Raw genomic sequence first — 22,818 nt, forward strand, 5'->3', positions numbered from 1 at the left:
AGCTGACTCTAAAAATCTGACTGTCATAGGGCACAACTGGTTTCATGGAAAAGATGTCACCCAGATGGACCAGATTCACCAGGTAAGTCCATGGGTGGGAATCAGGCCTTTCTGAAGAAGAGAATCAAAGGCTGAAAAGGGTCTCGAGTGACGGGCTTCTTCCCTCTATCTTTGCAGATGGAAAGGCAGTATGGCCCCAGCTTCAGCTAGCAAGGAAATGGGTGTCTCTTGTAGCCATATGAGCATAACAGAAGACCCTCTGTTCTAGAGGAGACTCAGTGCAGCATCTGGGTGTCAACTCTGTGAGACCTGGGCTGCTGTGGTTGGATTTCTTTCCCGCAGGAGTGAGAGCCAACATGTCAGAGTCTGAAACTGTTGAATCGGTGGCCATTTGCTGTGGGACAATAGAGCAAAATTCAAGCAGCAAGATGGGAGGGAAAACGTCCACTTCAGGCCTGCTGAGGACTGACCAGGAAAATGACTAGAGGGGGAGAACCTGGCTCAGACTGGTCAGCCTTACTCTGTGTGCTTCCTCCTGGCACCTGACACTCATTCACTTTCATCAGCTTCCTGTACATCTACCTTGGGAGATGTAGACACAGCTGGAATTCAGCACCTGTGGACTGAACTTGCATCTGAGTTAAACTACCACAAATCCTTTTCATTTGTTTTTAAAGACAGTGTCTCCTGAATCCTGGACTAGCCTTGAACTCCCTACATACCTGAAGGTAACCTGGAACTCCTGATCCTCTGGCTTCCACCTCCCAAATGCTGGGATTATTCATGTATTTTAGAACCCAGAAAAGCTATACACCCTAATGAGGTATTTAGTCATAATTTACTATGTCCTGAAGCTACTTGTAGCTGTAGTTGATTAATCTGCTCTACCTCCCTGGCAACGGCTAAGAGAGTTCCTTGCTAGTCACCCCAATGCTCTGGATTCTCTAATGAAAAACACACATACACACACACACACACACACACACACAGAGAGAGAGAGAGAGAGAGAGAGAGAGAGAGAGAGAGAGAGAGAGAGAAGGGGAGGGGAGGGGGAAAGGAGAGAGATCCTTATACTTAATATGCCTTTATCAGCTCAATGACTGGGCTACTCCCAAACTTCCACGTTGCTAACACATTCTCCCCTCCGATATTCCTGAATTATTACTTACTAAAATCTATATTCCATCTTTGCTATCCTAGACCCAATTGAGGGGGGCCCTGGAGCCAGTCTTCCCCAACTCTTACATGATCATGTTTTCCCTTCTACAGATCTCAAGCCTAGTCCTTCTACTTCCCTGATTATGTTCCTCCTTGGTCTCCTTGCTCAGGAATCCTAAAGTCCCGCCTCTGTCTCTCTGTCCAACCACTGGCCGCTGGCAACTTTATTTATTTGCCAATCAAAACTAGCTGGGGGCAGGAACTCTTAATGCCTCACATAGGAAATTCTCATACCATTTTGAAAACCCACAATAGAAACATTAAACCAAAACCACATCAGCTACTCTTTTTTACTATTCTGTAAAAACACCTCCCCCGGCCCAGTTTCATCTGTCTTCCCAAAATGGCCACATCCTTTTACTTTTCCATTATATAATGACTTTGTAAACTTCTAAGAGTCTGACAGGAGCTACTTCATCTCCGGGTCATGAAATCAGTTGCATCAGGACCCATGTGTCCACCCTTCTCTCTAGCTGACCTGCTGGAATGATGACATGGAGCTGTAGAGTCTCTGGGTTACATGGCTCTGTGCTCCCACGCCCCAGTTTTGCCCGTTTGCTTGGGGTTAGGAGTCCTTGAATGAGTTAGGCTGCTTTGGGCCACAATTAGGAAAATCCAAGTTGGGTTCAACAGTAAAAAAAAGTCTATTACCTACAGATTCTAGAATTGACCTCTTTACTAGCTTAACCATGTCAAGACTTCAGGCTCTTCTCTGGGTTGGTACCCTCTGCTTTGCCACAGCCCAGTTCTCAACACACAGCACAGTGCCATAATTCTAGGTGTCACATTCAAGTCGACAATATTCATAAAAAAGAGAGCTTGTTCTGCCTCAACAAGGTAGCCCTTCCCGTAGAGCTAAAAGTTGGGATGTGAGCTTTCCACAGTGGCATCAATAGACCGGGCTAAGAAACAAAATGTCCTCGCCTGTGGGCATGCACCTGCCATTTTCTCTCTATGACAGCATTGCACTAGCAATGTAGATGCTCTAATTATTAAGAGGTTGTCTATGTAGCTGAGGCATAGCTCAGTGGTGTGTGCTTGTGTGTTTACCATGAGTGAGTGAAGCTTTGGACTTGATCTCTCACACTGGAAAACAAAGACAAACAAATGAAACTCCGACAAAATCCAAACTCTGCCTCTGACTGCACATTGTGCTCTCTTCATAGCTGGAAGTGCACAGTTAGAGGGGGCCCTGTGACCACTGCCCCAGCACATCCAACTTCCATCCCTTCTACCAACACTGGGCGAGACTTCCTTACTCCTCACCAGTTATTCTATTTCTCCTAGGGCACAATCTATTTTGTCTTCCGGCATCCATTCCTTATCTCCGGGTCTTGTTTCTTTTCCTATTGGCCATTGGTCATCAACCTTGTAAGCACATCAGAATCACAATCAATTACGAACCTCTGTAAAAATTACTTTAAAAAGTTTTAAAATTATGTGTATGTGTCTATGTGTGGGTTGTGTATTCGGTGCCTAAAGTGGCCAGAAGAAGGTGTCAGATCCCCTGGAGTTACAAGTGGTTGTGAGCTGCTGCTGCCTGAGGTAAGTGCTAGACCCGCTGCAAGAGCATGAGTGTTCTTAACTGATGAATTATCTTCAGCTTCTAACATTTTTTTTAAAACTGAAGTTTAATAATTTTTTGAGTGTGAAAAATAGCAAGCTTTATGGTAACATTTTTATACATATATGTTGTTTGGTTTTCGTCACATTTACCCTTGACTCTACCCTCTCCTTCCCTCTCTCCTACTTCTTGTTGGCCCTTCCTCTCCCCAGATAGCCCTTGTGGTAGTTTAAATTTGCATGGCCCAGGGACTGGCATTATTAGGAGGTGAGACTTTGTTGGAGTAGGTGTGGCCTTGTTGGAAGAAGTCTGTCACTGTGGGCATGGACTTTAAGACCCTCCTCCTAGCTGCCTGGAAGCCAGTCTTCTCCTGTTTGCCATTGGAACAAGATGTAGAATTCTCAGCTCCTCCTGCATCATGCCTGCCTGGGCACTGCCATGCTCCTGCCTTGATGATAATGGACTGAACCTCTGAACCTGTAAGCCAGCCCCAATTAAATGTCCTTATAAGAGTTGCTTTAACAGTGTCAACTGGCCAGACTCTCTGGAGCTCCCAGGGACTGGACCACCAACCAAAGAGTACACACGGAGGGACCCATGGCTCTAGCTGCATATGTGGCAGAGGATGGCCTTGTTGGACATGAGTGGGAGGAGCTGCCCTTGGGCCTGAGGGTGTTCAATGGCCCAGCATAGGAGAATGCCAGGGTGGGAAGTTGGGAGTGGGTGGGTGGGTGGGAAAGCACCCTCATAGAGGCAGGGAGAGGGGGATGGGATAGGGGGTTTCTGAAGGGGAGACCTGGGAAGGGGAAAACATTCGAAATGTAAATAAAGAAAATATCCAAAAAAAAAAAAAAAAGGAGTTGCTTTAGTCATGTTGTCTGTTTACATCAGTAAAACCCTAACTAAGACACTCCCCTCCTCTTTTATGCTCTATGTGTTTATACACACTTATTTGTATGGTTAAATATAGGTCCTTCAGATAAGAGGAAATGTTGATATTTTGCCTTTTTCCTCCTCCGGTTACCTTCTCTGGACCCCTTCCTCTCACTTTATCCTCTCTGAGGGGCTTCCAAATCTCCTAAGAGCAGGTTGCACCTCAGACCTATTAAATCAGAAATCACTCTGGGGAGGCCCTGACATCAGCAATGTATAAGCTTTACAGGTGGCTTTAGCATGTGGCTGAGATCGGAAGTCACTGCCCTTCATGTTGAGGGGACCCAGGGTGGTGCTCTTCTTCCCACTGTCTCTGTACCTTGCCCTGTGTTCCCAGACGGCGCACAGTGTAAGCCTTGGCTGGTTTTTACTGCTCACTCTGTGTTCCATACAGCGGTGTCTTCAGTGTTCATAGTGGTTTCGCATCTGTGCTGTCCAGCACTGTTGCCACTAGCTATCGATGGCTATCAAACACTTGGCATGTGGCCAAGTCAATTAATTTTACTTTTTCTAATTTGCATTAGATAACCCCAGACACATGTGTAGTAACTGCTGGATTGGCAAACACTATATAAGCTAATGACTTTAGCAGGCAGCTCTCTCATTTTAGGTATCTCACAGGCATTGTTGTGGGTGGGATGCGAAATGCCCCATACTGGCTCAGTTGGGGGAAGAGGGCCTCTGACAGTGAAGGTTTTATAGTCTTTACCTACTTGTCTACTGTCTACTTACTATGATGGACAGTAGTTCTTCAAATTATGAGCCAGATAAACCTTTTCAAGTTGTTTCTAAGGTTATATATATATATATATATATATATATATATATATATCAGCCCTGGGAAAAGCAACACAAGTGTCTTTGGCTGAACACACACAAGATGGAAGTTTTTTATAATTTATTTTATTTCTAATTAAAATATAATCACACCAATTACCCCCACCCCTTATCCCTCCATCCCTCCCATGTCTTCCTTGCTCCCTCTCAAATTCATGGATACCTTCTTTTTTTAAAAAAAAAATTATTATTGTTACATATGCAAATGAATAAATGTAAAAATTAAACCTGCTAGCTGGGCAGTGGTGGTGCACCCCTTTAATCTGAGCACTTAGGAAGCAGAGACAGGTGGATCTCTGTGAGTTCAAGGCCAGCCTGGTCTGTAGAGTGAGTTCCAGGACAGCCAGGACTACACAGGGCTACACAGTAAAACCACGTCTTGAAACAAACAAACAAACAAACCAAAGACCAAAAACCAAAAATAGAACCTGTTGAGTTGGTTTAGTGTTGCCTGTATGTGTATGTTTTTAGGGTTGACCACTTAGTATTGGATAACCAATTGGGGACTCATCCCTGGAGAAGATTTAATTCTTCCTCTCTGTCTTAGTTAGGGTTTTACTGCTGTGAACAGACACCATGACCAAGGCAAGTCTTGTAAAAGACAACATTTAATTGGGGCTGGATTACAGTTTCAGAGGTTCAGTCCATTATCATTAAGGCAGGAACATGGCAGCATCCAGGCAGGCATGGTGCAGGAGGAACTGAGAGTTCTACATCTTTATCTAAAGGCTGCTAGCAAAATACTAGCTTCCAGGCAGCTAGGAAGAGAGTCTTAAAGCCCACACCCAAGTGACATACCTACTCCAACAGGGTCACACCTTCTAATAGTGCCACTCCCTAGGCCGAGCATATACCAGCCATAACATTCCACTCCCTGGCCTCCACAGGCTGGTTCAAACATATGAGTCTATGGGAGCCATACCTAAACACAGCATAATGCAAAATACACTTAGTCCAACTTCAAAAGTCCCCGTAGTCTATAGCAGTCTCAACAATGTTAAAAGTCTAAAGTTCAAAGTCTCTTCTGACATTCATCCAGTCACTTAACTGTAATCCCCAAAGCAAGGCAGGAAACCAGCTGGGCAAACTCCAAACTCTGCATCTCCCTGTCTGATGTCAAAGCGGTCTTCAGATCTCCAACTCCTTTTTCATTTTTGTTGACTGCAACAAACTTCTTTCTCCTGGGCTGTTTTCACTCCCTGTTAGCAGTTCTCAGCAGATATCCCATGGCTCTGACATCTGGAACATGTTGGGGTCTCCAAGGCAACTTCAATGTTTCAGCTTCTTGTTCCAGTGTCTGGGATCCACACATGAACTTCAGGGTCCTCCAAAGGGCTGGCATCACTTCTCCAGCTCTGCCCTCTGTAGCACTCTTAAACTCAGGTTGGTCCACTCCACTGTCGCTGCTGTTCTTGGTGATCAGCCCATGGTATTGGCATCTCCAATACAGTGGGGTTTTCTGCTGCAACTAGGCTTCACCAATAGCCTCTCACAGGCTCTTTTCATGGTGCCAAGCCTCAACTCCTTTGCATGACTCCTTCAGTCCTGGGCTGCCATCTGCAACACCCCTACCTACCTGTTTTATGATACTGTTTTTTGTTTCCTCCCTAGTGTTTGAAACCTACAATGGCCGGATTTGGTTTCTAGTTTACTGTCCATTATTTGTGTTCTTGGGGCAGGGATCCTTGTAGGGGGTCTTTAAAAAAAAAGTCACAGAAATATTATGGGAACATGTCTTAGTTTTAATCCCAGGTGTGGGGATATGGGGCTGCTTCACAGCAGGTGACTATAATTAGCCCACTGCCTTAGCAGGAGTGTGTTTTTTCCAGCGGTAGGCAGTTTCTGCATGTGTGTGATGTTTGGAAATCTGGGGTCTTTTTAGAGGATATATAAATGTTAGAGAGGGATATAAGGGGCTGGTTAGCCAGTTGGTGGCTGGATGTTTTTGTTTGCATTTGTTAAGTAGTAATGGGTGATGAGATGAAAAGAAGAAAATAGGTATCTCGACAGAAAACCAAACTCGCCCCAAGGAACTCAACACCTCTAATCAGGAAGTAGTCTAATGATATTATCAGCCCCCTTCCCCTCTATCCTTTCCTCTCTCCTACCCAGTGTTAGGAGGTTGATAGGGTGGAAGAAGAAGGGTAGAGAAGGCTGGAAGAAAAAAGAACCCACAAGGTGGCCAGAAGTCTGACTACAGGCTCTCATTAATTTTGTTGGATGCCAGGTTCTCTCCACCTAGGTGATGCCTGCACCAACGTAAGGATTCAAGAAGTATTTGCTAGAAGAACAAGTAAGGAATGGGGACTCTTGCCAAAATACCTAGTACCAAGCATATTTATCTCAGACAGACTGGCCAGTTTGGATTATATGGCCGTTCTTTATTGTCAACTTTAGAATCATCCAGGAAGGGCACTTCTAGGTGTTTCTGTTATAAGCATGCATGTCTGCCTCCCCATCTTCCCAGACCTTTCCTTCCTGAAATTGCTTTGTCAGGGAATTTTTATCATGTGACAGGTAGCTACTGCTCTGTGGAGGCTTTCCCCATGGATTGGGAAGGAAGAAGGAGGTCCCCAGCTGCTAAGAAAGGAGGCATCAGGGACCTGATAATGTTGGGTGAATTCTGGGGGCCACAGAAGCTAATGGTTACTCTCAGGCTGTCACCCCATATTTCTAGTAAAGTGGTTTTTTGTTTGTTTGCTTTTGGCTCAAGAGCTGTGCATCTTGCTCTCCAAGGAGTGGAGAAAGGGCCATGCATTCCTGCTTTTCTTGGGGGCTGAAGAGGCTTTGGTCAGTGTGGAGAAATGGTTGGAAAGCTAGGATGAGCTTGTGTGTGAGCATCTAGCTTTAGGATTCTCAGAATCGTTATTTCTGGGACCATGGAAGATGGGGGCTCTTGGACAGCTGAAGAAGTTAGTCACATCAGTTGCACAAAATTGACAGAGTATTTGGTAACTACATGTGCAATGTCTGAGTCCTATGGGGCAGCAGTCTTCCTCTGAACAGTTAGTGACGGTACCTGGCACTGGGTGGGTGCTCAATAAATATTTGTTGAGTCAATGAATGTTTTAGTGTTTCTGGGTTAAAAGTCAGAAGTGTCTGTTAACAGGTGATGAACTAGAAGTAAAGTTCAGATCAAGGAGATAACAGGACTTGGTAGTAGAGCTGCCGTGTATGCTTGGATAGACTGGGAGAGTGTAGACCCAGCTTCAGGCACCCAGAGCATCATCAGGATAACATCCTGTCAAAGATACACATGCATAGCCCTGAGACACAGTGGACTGGCCATGTAGAGGGGCTTCATGTAGGACAGAGGCATTCCCTCAAGACTCCTGTCCATCTTTGGGGCACTATGCCCTGCACAATAGACTTAAACATCCCAGACCACAGTTGCTTGTGTGTAGCATTTGGCACTCACTGGCCGTGGGTGGGATGAGATAACCTCACACTTCTAAAATACATGATACAACAAAGACAGGCAGCAGCTGACAATACCATCCATGAATACAGTGAATGCTTCCTGAGAACCTATAGCCATTGGTCATTGCATCTGCCTCCTTTGCAGACCCACCTGTGCCCTATTACCTGCAGACCCACCTATGCCCTATCACCTGCAGACCTACCTGTGCTATCCTCTCCTGGAGACCCACCTGTGCCCTATCACCTGTAGACCCACTTGTTCCCTATCATCTACAGACTCACATCTTTCATCACTGCCAGTGATTCAACACCTAGACTCCCAACCTGGCCCCACAAATATTTCAGTTCCTCATGTCACAGTAGCATCACTCTGGGTCCTGGTCTTCCCTTTCCTGTGCCTTAATGATGTCAGCTAGAGTAGGACATTGGCATTTGACCCAAGGCTGCAAGGCCCAGAACTCCATTGATGAAGGGTCAGCCTATCCAGAATTTTCTCAGATTTTAATACTTTATTTAATATATATATATTTTTTTAATTTTTGAGATTATAATTACACAATTTTCACCTCCCCTTTCTTCTTCCAAACCATCCCATGTATCCCTTTTGCTCTCTTCTAAATTCATAACCTCTCTTTCTTTAATATGTGTGTACATATACATGTAACTAGGTTGTATTTATATTTAGTAACATACATATAGACATATACATACATAAACACAACCTGATCTGTTTACATAATGTTTCAGGGCTGATCATTTGGTGTTGGATAACAATTGGAGTGCTCTTCTCTGGGGAAGGCTGTTTCTCTTCAGTTTTACTTAGCTGCCTGTGGTTCTTTGTCTAGGGCTGAGGCCTCATGAGTTTTCTCCTGTGCAAAATTTGCAGGTTTATTTGTATTATCCTCATTCAGGTCATAGATTCTCAGGTGGACCCTGAGAATCTGGCTGGGAATTTTGTGAACTTGAACCTGGGGATGATGGAGTATGATCAGGACAAAATCTCCAACAAATCCAACTCACTAATGGAGCACCAGCCAAACCAACAACTTGCAATAGGGAAGAGGCAAAGGTCTGTGTCTGTGCGTGCATCTGTATTCTCGGCAGCCATGTTGATGAGACATCATGGGTATACCTTTTGACATTTCTAGGAGACACAATCTTACAGCAAACTCCTGACTCCTTTGGCACTTGCTCTCTTTCTTCCCCTCTTCCACAATGATCCCTGGGCCGTAGGCTGAGGGTAGTTTTTTCTTTTTAACAGGAATAGGAGTTCTGAGTGGGACATATTAGGGTGTGTAAATTCATGCTGTTACATTTCCTTCAAGTTGTATTTTATTATTATTTTCATTCTTAAGAGTCTGTAGTAATGTTGCTTGGACACCTGCTAATTGAAGCATTAAGCTGGATACTACCTGAGGACACATTTGTCTTGAGTGCTTTCCTTTCACCCTCGAGACCTCCTTATACAAATTAAAGGGTGAATGATGTTGAGCATATGAATTCAAGATGTTTACAGAACGACTTACAGAACAGAACTGGCCTTTGACTGAACTGTACAGGAAACTCTGCTGCCTGCAATGAGAAGAAAAGCCACCAGAGACGCAGAAGTCAGAGCTAATCTTGAATCAGGACTTTGTCAAGCTCACAGGACGGTGATATAGCAGTGTAGGCAGGTAGAACAGGATGAATCCAGTCTAAATGTGGTAGCAGATAGCAGGATCAGAGGGTGAGGGGGACCATGTGTCTTAGGCACTGAAAGGCAACTTCCAGGAGGACCCTAAGAATCTGGCTGGGGATTTTGTGGACTTGAACCTAGGGATGACGGAGTATGTTCGGGACAAAGTCTACAACCAATCCAACTCACTAATGGGGCACCAGCCAAAATCAACAACTTGCAACAGGGGAGAGGCAAAGGTCTGTGTCTGTACATGCATCTGTATTCACGTGTTTTAAGAACAGTGCACGTTCAAGATGGTGTAACCCACCTTGGTGGCATTTGACTTGAGATAGGCATAGTTGTTAACGTGTCTACAAGTATATGATTGGTGCTATAATTCTAATGGAAAAAAAAGCCTCCTGTAACTGACTGTGTCACTGGGGAGAGGAGGTCTCCAGGACAAGGCCAAGTTAGCACACTCTCTTCTACTAATACACAAGAGATTTGCTTCACTCAGCAAGCCACTCTTCATCCAAGAGCCACCTGAGTTGAGCCCCTTCCTATGGAGAAGTTTTATTCTGTGTGCTATTTGTGGACTACTTAATCTCTCTCTCTCTCTCTCTCTTTCTCTCTCTCTCTCTCTCTCTCTCTCCTTTCTTTTCTTTTTTCTTTTTCTTTTTGACATGGTCTTACCATAACTCATTAGCCTCAAAATCACTCTGTAGCCCAGGCTGGCCTCAAACTCATTGCAATTCCCCTGCTCAGCCTCCTAAATACTGTTATTACAGGCATGAGCCATTGCGCCTACTTCTCACGGGCTGTTTCCATCTAGGCTGTTCTTAGACTCAGGCCTGGCTTCTCCCTGTAGTCAGTGCATATCTCCATGGAGAGTTTGCTGAAGTGACCATCTAAGGTCAAATTACAGTTGTCTGAGGAGAGAGTTTTGTTGTATAATGGAGTCAACAGTTGCTCCCAAACTGAGGTGTTTCTAGGGATACGGAATACTCAGACTGGCAAGTTCTCACTGGTGATTCCCTCTGGCTGGAATCTTCTGGGGCTCATTGTCTTTGTTGCTAGGGTTTCTTGACTGGCAAATGAGATCCAGGTCCAGCAAACTGAGCCCACCTCCCGTAGCCACTTCTCTTTGCAGTTTCTTTGAGACATTATGATCTACAAATTATCCTTTGTGACATTTTCTTTCAGGTGGTCCTGGGTTGTATGTGAAAGCCAGCTGAGCAAGATGTGAGGAGCAAGCCAGTCAGAAGCACCCTCCCCCTTTCCTCCTAAGCCTCTGCTTCAGTTCTTGCCTCTAGATTCCTCCCTAGAACTCCTGTCCTGACTTCCCTTCCAAGATGCACTGTGCTCTGAAAGTGGAAGACGAAACAAGTCTTTCCCTCCCCCAGTTGCTTTTAGTTATGGTGTTTGTTACAGAACCAGATGTAGAAAAAAATTTTAATGTCAATCCAGGGTTTCTACCCTGCCTTTGACCACTTAGTTTCTGGATAAAAGATACACATGACCTTTATATTTATAATAAGCCTTTATCAGCGTACTAATGCTGGGCAGATATCTACTCTCTATGCTATTAAAATCTATTTCCTATTGATAACCTTGAGTTATTATTATGTTTCATCTGGGCCACTCTTAACTCCAATTGGCCATCCCTCAGGGCCATGCTTTCTTGACTCCTAACCCATAGCGTTTTTCTCTTCTCTCCACCTTCTTCTCCCCTGCCTCATGGTCTCCTCTGACCTCCAGGCCAGAAACACCAAGGCCTATCTCAATTTTTTCCAGCTATAGGTTGTAGGCATCTTTATTCACCAGTCAAAACTAACTTGGTGTCCAACCAAGTCTTGGGGACTGGCACTTAGCATTACAATACAGAGCAACAGACCAAGCCTCAACAAGCAGAAACCATACTAGGACATCACTTATCCTGAATGGAGCAGCCACAGATGGTTAAAGTCTCCTGGTGACCTTGTGAAGCAAAGGGTCCCCTCCCCTTACCATTTTGTCTGTTACTTCATGTGAAATGCAAATAAAAATATTAAGATGTTGAGATCCTATGTAACTAACTGTCTTAGCATGTCATAGTCTAGCTCCTCAATTTGGGCAATCTGTAGGAGGATGGCAGTGCCTCCCTAAAGATCCAGCCTAGAGGAATGTGGCAATGACCTCATGAAGCACTGGGCCTACAACAGACTAATACTCAGCTTGAACCCAGGACCTTCATTACCCTCAGCCCTGTTGTTTCCTATTATCCCAGGGAAATAGATAGCTATTTCTTCTGAAGTTCTTAACTGGAGGGATAGGTTGAATTTATAATGCCAGGAAGCATACTTATGTGCTTCAAGGAGGGTCAGGCTTCCCTCTGCTGCTGACTTGGCTCTTGGTCTTGCACTGGTATGGGCCATGATAGAAGAAACAGCCCAGAGGATGCCACCATGATGTTGAGGCATTGAGCCCTCCAGCATGTCTAAGCATCCTACTTTAGCAGATGGGGCATATTCTACAAGAAGGTGACCAGGTCAGGAACAACCTGGAAGTTGGAAATGGATGAAGATCTCCACCACATGTGAGGTTGCTGGGTTCTGCAAAAAAATAAAAAGGCAAGAAGCTCAGTACAATTAGAATTTCTGAGAAGCTGTGAACACTCTACTATAAATGTGTCACATGTGGTGTTTGGGGCTTACTTCTATGGCCAGCACATTCTTTATTTACCTGAGGTCTAGACATCTGAGTTTCCCATGTTTGCTGGCAATATGAGTTTCAGAGGACCTGTGGTCTCTCAGTGGAGAGATCACCCATGAAAAGACAGATGTAACAGTGGGGTCATAAACACAAACAGACACAGACAACTAACAACACCAGCTGATGGTGATGTGGTTTTCTCAGCTAATGACAGGAAAATTCAGAATCAGGTGGAAGAGTTGCAGGGGAGAGGCAGCTCTGGGTGAAGGGAGTTATAGTTGCCTGAGCCTAGCTGCAGAAGGGCTGGCTCCCCTTTAGTCTCCACACAGCAGCCAGTCCTTAGGAGTCTTGCTTCTGGCATCCCTCCCTGTTTTTTTTTTTTTTTTTTTTTCTGTACACTCTCATTGGTTCCCATGTTTACCTAGGAAGTGTGTCAAGGGCTCTGCAGATATAATGAGTCTCTTTCAGCCCAGAAACAAAACCTAAGAAGGGAAGCTCAGATCTTACAAAATTCACAACCTTCTGGAAAACCCACAGCACCAACTGTGAGCCTGGGGACTAAGTGGAAGGAAGTCCGTGCAATGCAGCAAGTGGGGAGAGAGAGGGGCTCAGCAGAGGTGACTTGTGACTCTCCTCCCCAGATCTGTTGCCTGCAGCAGTTATGTGAGAACACATAGAGACATATAAATGGAAGTCTTAACGCTGATTTCTCTATTTTCTGAGTGTATCCACTTTTACTTGAGTTGAATTGGCTTTGTGTACATTTGTCCCTGCCTCAGCACTTAACAGGACCTCACAAGAAGTCCCTAAAGTATTCAAACAAACAAACAAACAAACAAACAAACAAACAAGAACAAACGAACCTAGAGAATAAAACCAGGCAGAGCCTCAGCAGCTCTGGGAATATGGAGGCCCCAGGAAAAGAGAGGTGTCCTCCACTGCCTCAGAGCTGCTGGGTGGGAGAGAGTTCAGCCTCAGATCTTACCATGCCAACTTTGATTCGGTCTTTCTCTTTTGATTCTGTCTATATGATCTCTTGAAAACTGTAAAACCAAAGCAAACATTTGTCACGTCCACACTTGTTCCTCTACCTTCTGCGTTTGTAATCATTCCCACTCTTGCCTCTACCCTTTGTCTAGTCCTGACCTGGAAGGCTAGAAGCCAAGACCATCCTCTCAGCCCTACTCCCAGGGCCTTTCTGCCCTCTGATTCAGTCCAGTCTGGAAAGAATCTTGGAGCACATAGATAACCATTTGGGGGTGAGGGAGAGCAGCTCCAGCCAGGCCCCTTTGGTAGATGACTTAGATGGTAATGTTTGTTTTGCTACCTTTGATGATTGAAGATCAGGGCACAACATCTGACATATCAGGACATAGACCCAGGCTGCTTCTCTTTATTTCACAGGCTCTGTGGGGTGAACTCCTCATGGTTGCCACTATAGGAGAAGACTTCTTGATGTACCCCACAGTGTCTGATATCACCCAGCTGGTAAGCACTAACCTCCTGTAGGACATGAATCCTACCTTCTTACCTCTTTTCTTCTTCTTTCACCTCTCCCTTAACCTCAGATTTTTTTTTCTTATTGGTTATATTATTTATTTACATTTCAAATATTGTCTTCCTTCCTGGTTTCCCCTCTGCAAGCCCCTATTCCATCCCCTCCCCACTGCCTCTATGAGGATGCTCCCCACCCATACACCCACTCCTGCCTTACCACCCTAGCATCCCCCTATGCTGGGGCACCAAGCCTCTCCTCCCACTGATGCCAGATAAGGCAATCTTCTGCTACATATGTAGCTGGATCCATGGGTCCTTCCACGTGTACTCTTTTCCTGGTGGTTTAGTCTACTCAGCTATTAAAAACAATGACTCCATGAAATTTGCAGGCAAATGGATGGAACTAAAAAATATCCAGAGTGAAGTAGCCCCAGTCACAAAAGGACACACGTGGTATGCACTCATTGATAAGTGAATGTTAGCCCCAAAGCTTGGAATACCCATGATACAACTCACAGACTATATGAAGCTCAAGAAGAAGGAAGGCCAAAGTGTGGATACTTCAGTCCTACTTAGGAGGGAGAACAAAATAATCATGGGAGGTAGAGAGAGGGAAGGACCTGGAAGAGAGAGAGACAAGGGAGAGGGGAAAAAAGGGGGCAGGATCAGGTGTGGGAGGAGACGGGATGGAGAAGTACAGAGGGTCAGGGAATTGAAAGGAGGTGTGTAGTAGTGGGATATGGGGAACTGGGGGTAGCTACTAGAAAGTCCCAGATGCCAGGAAATACCCTACAAAGGGGAGATAGTACCCTCAGGTTTTAAGCTGTTATCCTAAGCCACCAGACCTCACAAGAAGTCCCTAAAGTTATTCAAACAAACAAACAAAAACAAACGAACCTAGAGAATAAAACCAAGTAGAGCCTCAGCAGCCCTGGGAATATGGAGGCCCCAGGAAAAGAGAGGTGTCCTTCACTGCCTCAGAGCTGCTGGGTGGGAGAGAGTTCAGCCTCAGATCTTACCACACCAACTTTGATTCGGTCTTTCTCTTTTGATTCTGTCTATATGATATCTTGAAAACTGTAAAACAGGGTTTCCTAGAATTGAGGGGGCTTCAGTGTTCCCATGTTTGGCTACACCTCACAGTTCTCTAGGGAGCTGTTAAAACTGGTAGTTTTCCAGGGCCTGGCAGTGTGGGTCAGTGGTTAGGTGCACATTCTGCTCTTGCAGAGCACACAGTTCTGTTCCTAGCACCCACGCTGGGCAGCTCATAACTGCCTGTAACTCCAGCTTCCAGAGTGCTTGACACCCTCTTCTGAACCTCTCAGATACCTACACTCATATGTGCACATGACACAAAATTGAAAATAAAAATACAATTTAAAAAGCTAAACAACAACAACATTTCCCACCTCCGAAGTGTTGATGTGTGCAGCGAGAACTGGGGTGGCCTTTGTGTAACATTTACAGGTCTTTAAGTAACTCCAAGTGGGTAGCCTCAGTAAGAACCAACTCTTTTAGTTCCATGTGATTAACCTAGCTCTTAGCGGGGCTTGGCCAAGGCCTCTCTGTGTGCTGGTGACTGAACTCTGAGCCTTGTGCTTGCTAAGTACATGTTCTACTGCAGCTCTATACTCTAGCTCTGAGCATTTCTATGATTGAGTAGCAGGGTGGAGCCAGGTCAAGTCTATACATAGAACTGTGTACAGCCACAGGCACTGCAGGAGGTGCTCAGTATGTGCTACATGGTGTTGCTTCCAGATAGGCCAGGCATACCCTGCTCCTTCCTCCTTAGACACAGGGTGCTTACTCCTCCACAGTCAGCCTTCAAAAATGCTAGATTAAACACTAGACGCTTAAGCTTGTCTCTTGCACACCTTAACAGATCATATGAAGACTTACAGTCCTGTGGGCAGTCTTATGTAGTGTGGGGAGCAGATCTCCAGCTGCTAGTGTTCTATTCATGCAATACCACACTGTTCCTTGCTCACCTACGCAGAGCTGTCAACGGGGCTGCCTGCTGTACTTTCTGAAGAGTGTCCAGTTCTCACCTTGGTGGGTCTGGGTCATGGCTAGACACAGCTAGGTCTGTGCAGTGAGTCTATAGTTCACAGGGATCAACTTAGTTCCCAGGAACCTAATTCCCAGAGGTCAACAGCTGAATGGATAGAAGGGTGAAGCAGGGGCAAGGCGATGCGTCAGTTATCAATTGAGGACATTAGGGATATTGGGGAAGATGGACATGGCAGGAACGTACCAGTTATTCTAGTTCCTCTGGAAGCCAGATAGTTAGAAGCCAACATGTGCTAGCTCACTCCCCACAACACCCACTCAGGCTTCACGATTCCTTGGAGTGAACCTTTTATATTTCTGAGCCATTTGGGGGAATGCACACACACACACACACACACACACACACGAGAGAGAGAGACAGAGAGAGAGAGAGAGAGAGAGAGAGACAGAGAGAGAGACAGAGAGACAGAGACAGAGACAGAGAGAGAGAGAGAGACAGACAGACAGACAGACAGACAGAGACACACACAGAGAGACAGAGAGATACCCAGAGAGTGATCCAGGAGCTGACATCAAAGCATCCATCTTCCTTCCCTGTTCTTTGGGGGTGGGTGTGGGTGTTCCTTTCTTATACCCAGGTGAGCCTTGTCAGCTTGATGCCTACCTAGTCACCTGCTCTGTCTTCCCTTTCTCCCTTGCATGCTTCTGACCTCATGATCTCCTAGGTGGTGTAGGGCACCACAAGGCAGGTATGTGCTGGACCTCTAGGAAGAGCTTCCTAGGCAGCAACGTGGTACTTGTGTGAGGAGCTGACAGATGGGAAACCTTCCGGTGTCTGTTAGTGATGTGTCCACAGCAGCAGCATCCAGGATCCACAACCAATATGAATGCTTCAAGGTTGGAACAAAGAGAAGGTGTGTTTGCGTGCGTGCGTGCATGTGTGTGTGTATGTGTCTATCTATGTGTACACTTTGCATGTGTATGCATGTGTGTGTGTGTGTATGTCAAAGAGGACAACCTTGCTATTCTTTAGGTACAATTTACCTCGTTTTTTTGAGATGGGGCCTTTCACTGAACCTGGAACTCTCTGATCCAGCTGGGCTGGCCAACTAGCTCCAAGGTTTCATAGCTTTCTGTCTTTTCAGTGCTGGGATTGACAGTACATCCTATCTTGCCTGACTTTCTTTTTAAAGTGTGAGTTCTTGGACTCTAACACAGGTCCTCATCTTTGTAAGACAAGCACCTTTCTGACTGAGCCATCTCCCCAACTCCTAAAGGCAATTTTTGAACTACTGAATTTTCACCAGGTCTAGGAGAACTGAAGACAAGAGGATCAGCAAGAATGGAGGGAAGGTTCTTGGGCCACATTGCATGTCTGTAACCTTTGGTAGTAGTTAAAATTGTGGGTGCCTAAATAAACAGTAAAGGTTCCAACCACTGCCCACCAGCTGGGACCACATTATTACAAATAGACCTTGTTTTCTTTATCTGTGAAGCTAAGTATCTGTGCTGTGATAGGTGTTGAATGGGTTAATGCATGGAAGGGGCTTACCATAGTGCCCCAGGTCCTCTGACAGCATGCAGGAAGGTTAACTGTGGTTATTTCAGATTGACTTTCTGACTTCTCCAACACCTCAGAACCTAACTAGTATGTGGGGCTGGCTTCCAGGCAAACAGCTTGGGTAGATGAGGGTGCAGGAGAAAGGTGACCCCAAAGTCTTGTTCTGTAACTGTTGGACCTTAGGAGAGATCTGTGCTCAGCAATTTACCAGGACACCCCCACCCCACATGTCCTGACCACTGTCTGGATAACTGGTATGCAGGACCACACTAGGCTTAGTCACAGTGTAAACTCTCATAACCATCACTGGAGCCCATCCTGCCTGGTAGACAAGGATTCAACCATGACTCATTATACTTTAGTGGTGCCATGCTTAGTCATCAGGTGCCCTGTGCTCTGACAGCCGAGGGTCAAAGCTGGAATCACACTCTTGTTCTGTTTTAATCTCTCCCTCCCTTTCTTCCTTCTTTCTTCACTCTGTTGTGATTGCTCATGGAACAGATCCTAGCTGGTCTCCCTGGCAACCTACATGATTTGAGCCCAACAGATGGATAATGGGGACATCGACTTCCAATGTCATTCAACAGAATCATTGCCAAGGGATTCTGATGAGCAGGCAACTGAGATGACACCCTTATCAATATAGCTTCATTTTGGCAATCTGGAGTAGGCGTTTCAAAAGGAGAGCCCCCACTGCTGACAGCAATACAGAACGTTCATGGGCAAGAACCCATTCTGGAGACCACAAGCCTGGGAACCCTGGCCTTTGAGGATGCAGTGATGTGAAATAAGCCTGGGAAGTTCAGAAAACTGAGCCAGTTCCATGTCAGCATGAATCTATTCTACCAACACCAAGCTCCTTCCTATGATGTCCCATGTGCTTGGAGGAAAAATAATGAACAAAGTAGATAGGAACCCATGTCTCTTCAGATACAAGGTTCCCGTGGTGGGAGTAAAATGAATATCACCAATAAGGAAGTCTGGGGAGGGATGAGACTATAGCTCAGAGTGCTTGCCTAGCACTTGTGAAAACCTGAACTTGACCCCAGCACTACATAAACCAGGAATGTTTGTGCATATCTGTCATCCCAGCACACAGGAAGTGCAGCAGCAAGAACGGATATTCAAGGTCATTCTCAGCTACAAATCAAGTTCAAGGCAGGCTTAGGCTACAGGAGACCTTGAAAAAATTAGGTATTTGGTCAGAAGATGGTGTTCACACACACACACACACACACACACACACACATTAAAAAAACTTAAAAGATAAATAATAAATAAAAAAAAACTACCAACAGCATTGGGCAAGTGAGGTTGGGAGCAGACATCAGACAGGGAAAATGGTTGTAATTTTTAATGTGGTGGTCGGAGTAAGCCTCATTTGGGACTCAGGATTGGAAGAAAGGCTTGAAAATGATGAGAGACAGTTTTCAGGTGTCCAAGGGATGAGCCTCCCAAAGCAGCCGGAGCAGCTGGGACAAAGGTTATAGGTCAGAGGCAGACCTCGAAGTTTGAAGGCCTAGCGAGGAGGCTGTACTACTGGGACAAGAGCAGGGAGGGGAAGGGATAGGAATGGAGAAGCAATTTGGGGGGTGGGGTGGGGTCTGACCACAGAGGACCTCAAAGACTGCCTGAACTTTCGCTTTGACTTTGGCCTTGAGAGGTAGGGAGTTGAGCAGTAGTCAGCACAGATCTTGGAGACCTCCTGCGTTTGGTAGTGTTGGGCAGAGTGGCTCAGCCAGGATGGCAGCTGGGGGTGGAGGTGGAGGTCTGGTTACTTTTGGACATAGAACCAGCAGAATTTGCTAATAGGTATTTGCTGGTATGGATGTAAAACCAAACCAAAACAAACCAGTCAGTCCAGGATAGCTTCTCTTTCCTGAGCAAAAGTTCTAACAGCCTGGTGGTCCAGGGCAGCTTCGTGGAGCTGCAGGCTCTGCTTTACACTGTTAATCTCTGGACATATTGGGCTCTGATGTTCTAAAGCCTGTGGCAAGTGACCTGAATTCAGAGGGGGGTTAGGGGAGAGGGGGCGGCAGGAGGGCACTTTGGAATGGTTGGTGTCCTGGAAGAGTGGGCTATACTTGAGATCTGCTGAAACAGCTTCTAGAACATTTCTGTGTGGGAGGCCTTTGCAGAGCAGCTGATGTTTGTCTCCTATGAAGCCAAACCTGGGGCCTGCCCCAGCTTGCAAAGGCTGAGACACCAAATGCTTATTTACCTGGGCTTCTGGGCTTAGAAAGGTGTGTGGAGGGGGAAAGGGAGGGAGGGGAGTTTATAGGGCCCAGCCATTCACAGTGTGGCCCATCCCTCTTCCCTTCCCCTCCTCCGAGATAAGGGCTTCCACACCTAAGCTTTTCTGCAGGCCGAACTAATTATTATTGAGCTCTTTGTCACATCCGCTGGTTAAGGGGGGATTTCTGTGAGTCTAGACTTGGGCAGTGGAAATGAAATAGACCAAGTGATGGAGGTGGGTTCTCAAAACCCAAGTTATCAAAGGTGACGCTTCCCTGCCAGAACTGATGGGGGTCTCCCTGTGCCCCTCAAGGACTGATGACAGAAGCTGTGTGTGGTCACTTTGCAGAATTAAACCAGACTTAATCAGAATGCTGTCCCTATCCCTTTGCTGGAGCATTGGCTATGCCTCTAAACAGCCCCTTGTCTGTTTGCTAACTTCAGGATTTCTCCATCTGAGCTTCATCTACATGTGAAGCTCAGGGTAAGACATATCCAGTTCAGTCCACAGAACATTCGACTTTTCCCTTAAGGGATCTCGGGTGTATCCCTCTAATTTAGAGGAAACATTGGCACACTGGAATAGGGATATTGCAGATTCTTGCTTATGGCTGGGGATGTATCTCGGCAATAGAGTGCCTGGTCCAGCACACATGAAGTCCTCGGTTCTGTGCTCAGCATAATGTACACTGTGCATGGTGTGCATACCTGTAATCCTTGCACTTGGGAGGTGGAGGCAGGAGAATCAGAAAATCAAGGTCATTGTTGACTTTTTTTAATGACTTTAAGGCCAGCCTAGGGTATGTGGAACCCTGACTCAGAAAAAGAGAGTCTCCTTCAAATTGTGACTTTGAGGAAAGTGTGTTCCCCCCCCCCCCCCAAAAAAAAATCAGTGTCTTCAGGACCAGGACAGGATCCATGACCTTCCAGGTTTGCTGAGATGCTCTCTGACCCAACCTGAAGGGGAAGTATTCTTTCCTCCTGGTCCTGTTTTTGCACTTAGTTGGCTGGAGCCCAGGAGACCCCACAAAGGGACTATGTTTCTGGGCCTGGCTGGTGCCAGGGGAAGCCTGCCTTGGCTGTAGTAGCCTAGCTGTGCCTCAGCCTTCTCCTACCCCTGGTCAGGTCTATTTCCTGGCCCTGCAGGCTGGCATTCCTGCCCAGGAGGGTGGGGCTCAGGAGCAGCTGGGACAGTGACTCACAGGTAGTTACCTGTCCTGGGGCTCCTTGCCAGCAGTGCCAAGGGAGCGTGAGGCTCAGAATGCAGGCTACTCTGTTCAACTTCTGTGGGAAAACTGGGCTTTTTCCACTTCCTGAGCTTTTAAGGGCATTCTCCCCCCTACCCCCCTACCCCCCAAACTTCCCTGGAACTTGGGATTTTCCACATTTTTCCGTTGGGATGATTATGGTGCTTTCCAGGGTTCTGAATATTTGGGTTTTACACTGTCCAGTCCAGTGACATGCCCAAACCCTAACATGGTCCACTGTATGCTGTGTGTCGACTGCCGGGTTGGTCTTCTATCCAGGGACTTAAGAGGAAGCTGACACCTACTAGACTTGGGAAGGTGCCAAATTCAGTGCTTGGGCCCTTCCCTGCCCCAGGGACAACCCCCTCCCCTATCTCTGAAGCCCCTGCTGCTGTCTGTTTCCAGCACCTTCCAGCCCTCTAGACACCTAAGGGCAGGAAGCCTCCAAGACCAACCCACTTGCCTAGTCCTGTCCTGAGGGTGGGGGTGCAGTGACATCAGATGGGCGTGGCAGCTGCCAGATTCCTGAGGCCGCCAGCAGTGGGGCTACACCCAGCCAGGGAGTCTCCAGAGGTGAGGCTGTTGTTTAAAACTGTGGAGCCAAGAGAGGGGACCCCCACATTTCCAGGGAGCTCTCCGAGAGGGATCTGGAGAAAGGCGGGGGAGCATAGGAGCTCAGGGTGAGGTAGGTTTTCCACCTTACCTGTCCTGTGGGGGTGGATGGAGCAGGTCTGGGGCCAAGGCCGATTGCAGGGCCCATGCAGCACTCCTCTGGAAGCTTACCTGAGCACACTTGGGTAAACGTCTGCGGCTGTTTGAACTGCTTTTCATGGCTGATAAGCTGCTGGTGACTTAGAAGAAAGCAGCTAAAATCTGGGCTTAGTACGAAGGCAAGGTGGGAGGAATGGTCATGGCTGGGCTCTGCTCAGCCTCATTCTTTGTGGGTTTTCAGCTGGGGCATGAGTGCAGAGAGTACTGCGAAATGTCAGGGATGTTTTCTGTCTTTGGCCCTCAGTGGCCCTGAGACCTCAGGCCACAGTCCCAGCGTGGGTTCCCGACTGCTCTGTAGGAAGGACATCCATTGGGATGTAATGGCAGAAAGGCTGCTGGTTCCCCTCTGCCTGACCACCATCCATCTTTCTTCCTTAGCTGCTTGGATGTCATTGGGCTGACCAGTGGAGGAAGGGTTGTGCATGCCTCTGAGGAGGGCCTGCCTCCTGCACTGTTTCAAGCTGCTTTCTGTGCTTTTGTTCAGAACTGGAGATGTTTTGAGATGCTCTTACTTTTCTTAAAACTGTCGGGCCCACCTCTCCCCACAGCACCCATGTTTTCCCACAGTGCCACCTCACCTCTTCCCAAGGCACCCCACCTGGCTTTTAAAGATCTCTCTTCTTCCCATAGCATTCCTGCAGCCTGGTTTTCCTAGAATTGTGACTACCACAGCTTCACCTGCACTGTAGCCATGTAATCCTGGAGACCCTGTCAACTCAGGAAATGACCTGCCTTCAGCACCTTTGGCTTGGGTGCTTTTGGCTTGTACCTAAGCCTGGTTTGAAGCCCTGAGAAGCCTGTCTCCCCCCTCCCCTCCCCCCTCTCTCTGCAGAAACAAAGCCTTAGACCTCCCTTTAGCTATCTGCTGCAGTGGGATGTCCTCCCTCCTCCTGCACAGTCCCCATGTTTCCACACATTTCAGAAGAGGAAGCTGATCCTGGGATTTCCCCAGGGCTCCCTCCCAGGTTCTTGCCATTGGCTACAAATGTGCCCACTGCTCAAAAATGTCTTTGTGAAGATCCAGGATGAGGACTTGGTGAGGACAGTGGTCTAGCACAATGAAGAAAGGATGGGGAGGGAGCTTGACCATCCAGGATGCTTTGCTTTGTTCTAGGTGACCCCTCTGAGGACCTGCACTGGCTCGAGATGACAGCACTTTTCCTCTTGTGGCTTGGTA

General features: G+C 46.6%; 1 protein-coding gene and 2 long non-coding RNA genes across 5 annotated transcripts in view; 2 read left to right on the forward strand and 1 right to left on the reverse strand.

The window, feature by feature from the left end:
- The window catches only part of LOC147006302 (uncharacterized), a 40,558-nt gene extending 39,220 nt beyond the window's left edge, over window positions 1–1,338 (forward strand). Inside the window, exons 3-4 of the long non-coding RNA XR_015048673.1 lie at window positions 30–82; window positions 178–1,338. This is a non-coding gene — a long non-coding RNA (uncharacterized LOC147006302). The remainder of the gene's footprint in view (window positions 1–29; window positions 83–177) is intronic.
- Window positions 1,339–9,353: 8,015 nt separating this feature from the next.
- On the reverse strand, window positions 9,354–12,403 carry LOC110305077 (uncharacterized). Its single transcript, XR_002379132.1, has 3 exons — window positions 12,351–12,403; window positions 11,970–12,220; window positions 9,354–9,544 (listed from the first exon to the last, which is right to left on the reverse strand). It is a non-coding gene; the product is annotated as an uncharacterized LOC110305077 (long non-coding RNA).
- Window positions 12,404–21,388: 8,985 nt separating this feature from the next.
- Lamb3 (laminin subunit beta 3) overlaps window positions 21,389–22,818 on the forward strand; it is a 42,045-nt gene continuing 40,615 nt past the window's right edge. For 2 of the 3 annotated variants that reach the window (XM_021176807.2, XM_085844050.1), the window contains exons 1-2: window positions 21,410–21,555; window positions 22,756–22,815. In XM_021176807.2, coding sequence (XP_021032466.1) covers window positions 22,788–22,815 — 28 coding nt within the window. In that variant the 5' untranslated portion in view covers window positions 21,410–21,555; window positions 22,756–22,787. Of the gene's footprint in view, window positions 21,556–22,755; window positions 22,816–22,818 lie in introns of all 3 variants that reach the window. The other variant, XM_029475039.1, reaches the window with a different exon arrangement.

The sequence above is a fragment of the Mus caroli genome, unplaced genomic scaffold (assembly GCF_978045245.1).
Source record: "Mus caroli unplaced genomic scaffold, Mus_caroli_1 scaffold_1, whole genome shotgun sequence".
Lineage (NCBI taxonomy): Eukaryota > Metazoa > Chordata > Mammalia > Rodentia > Muridae > Mus > Mus caroli.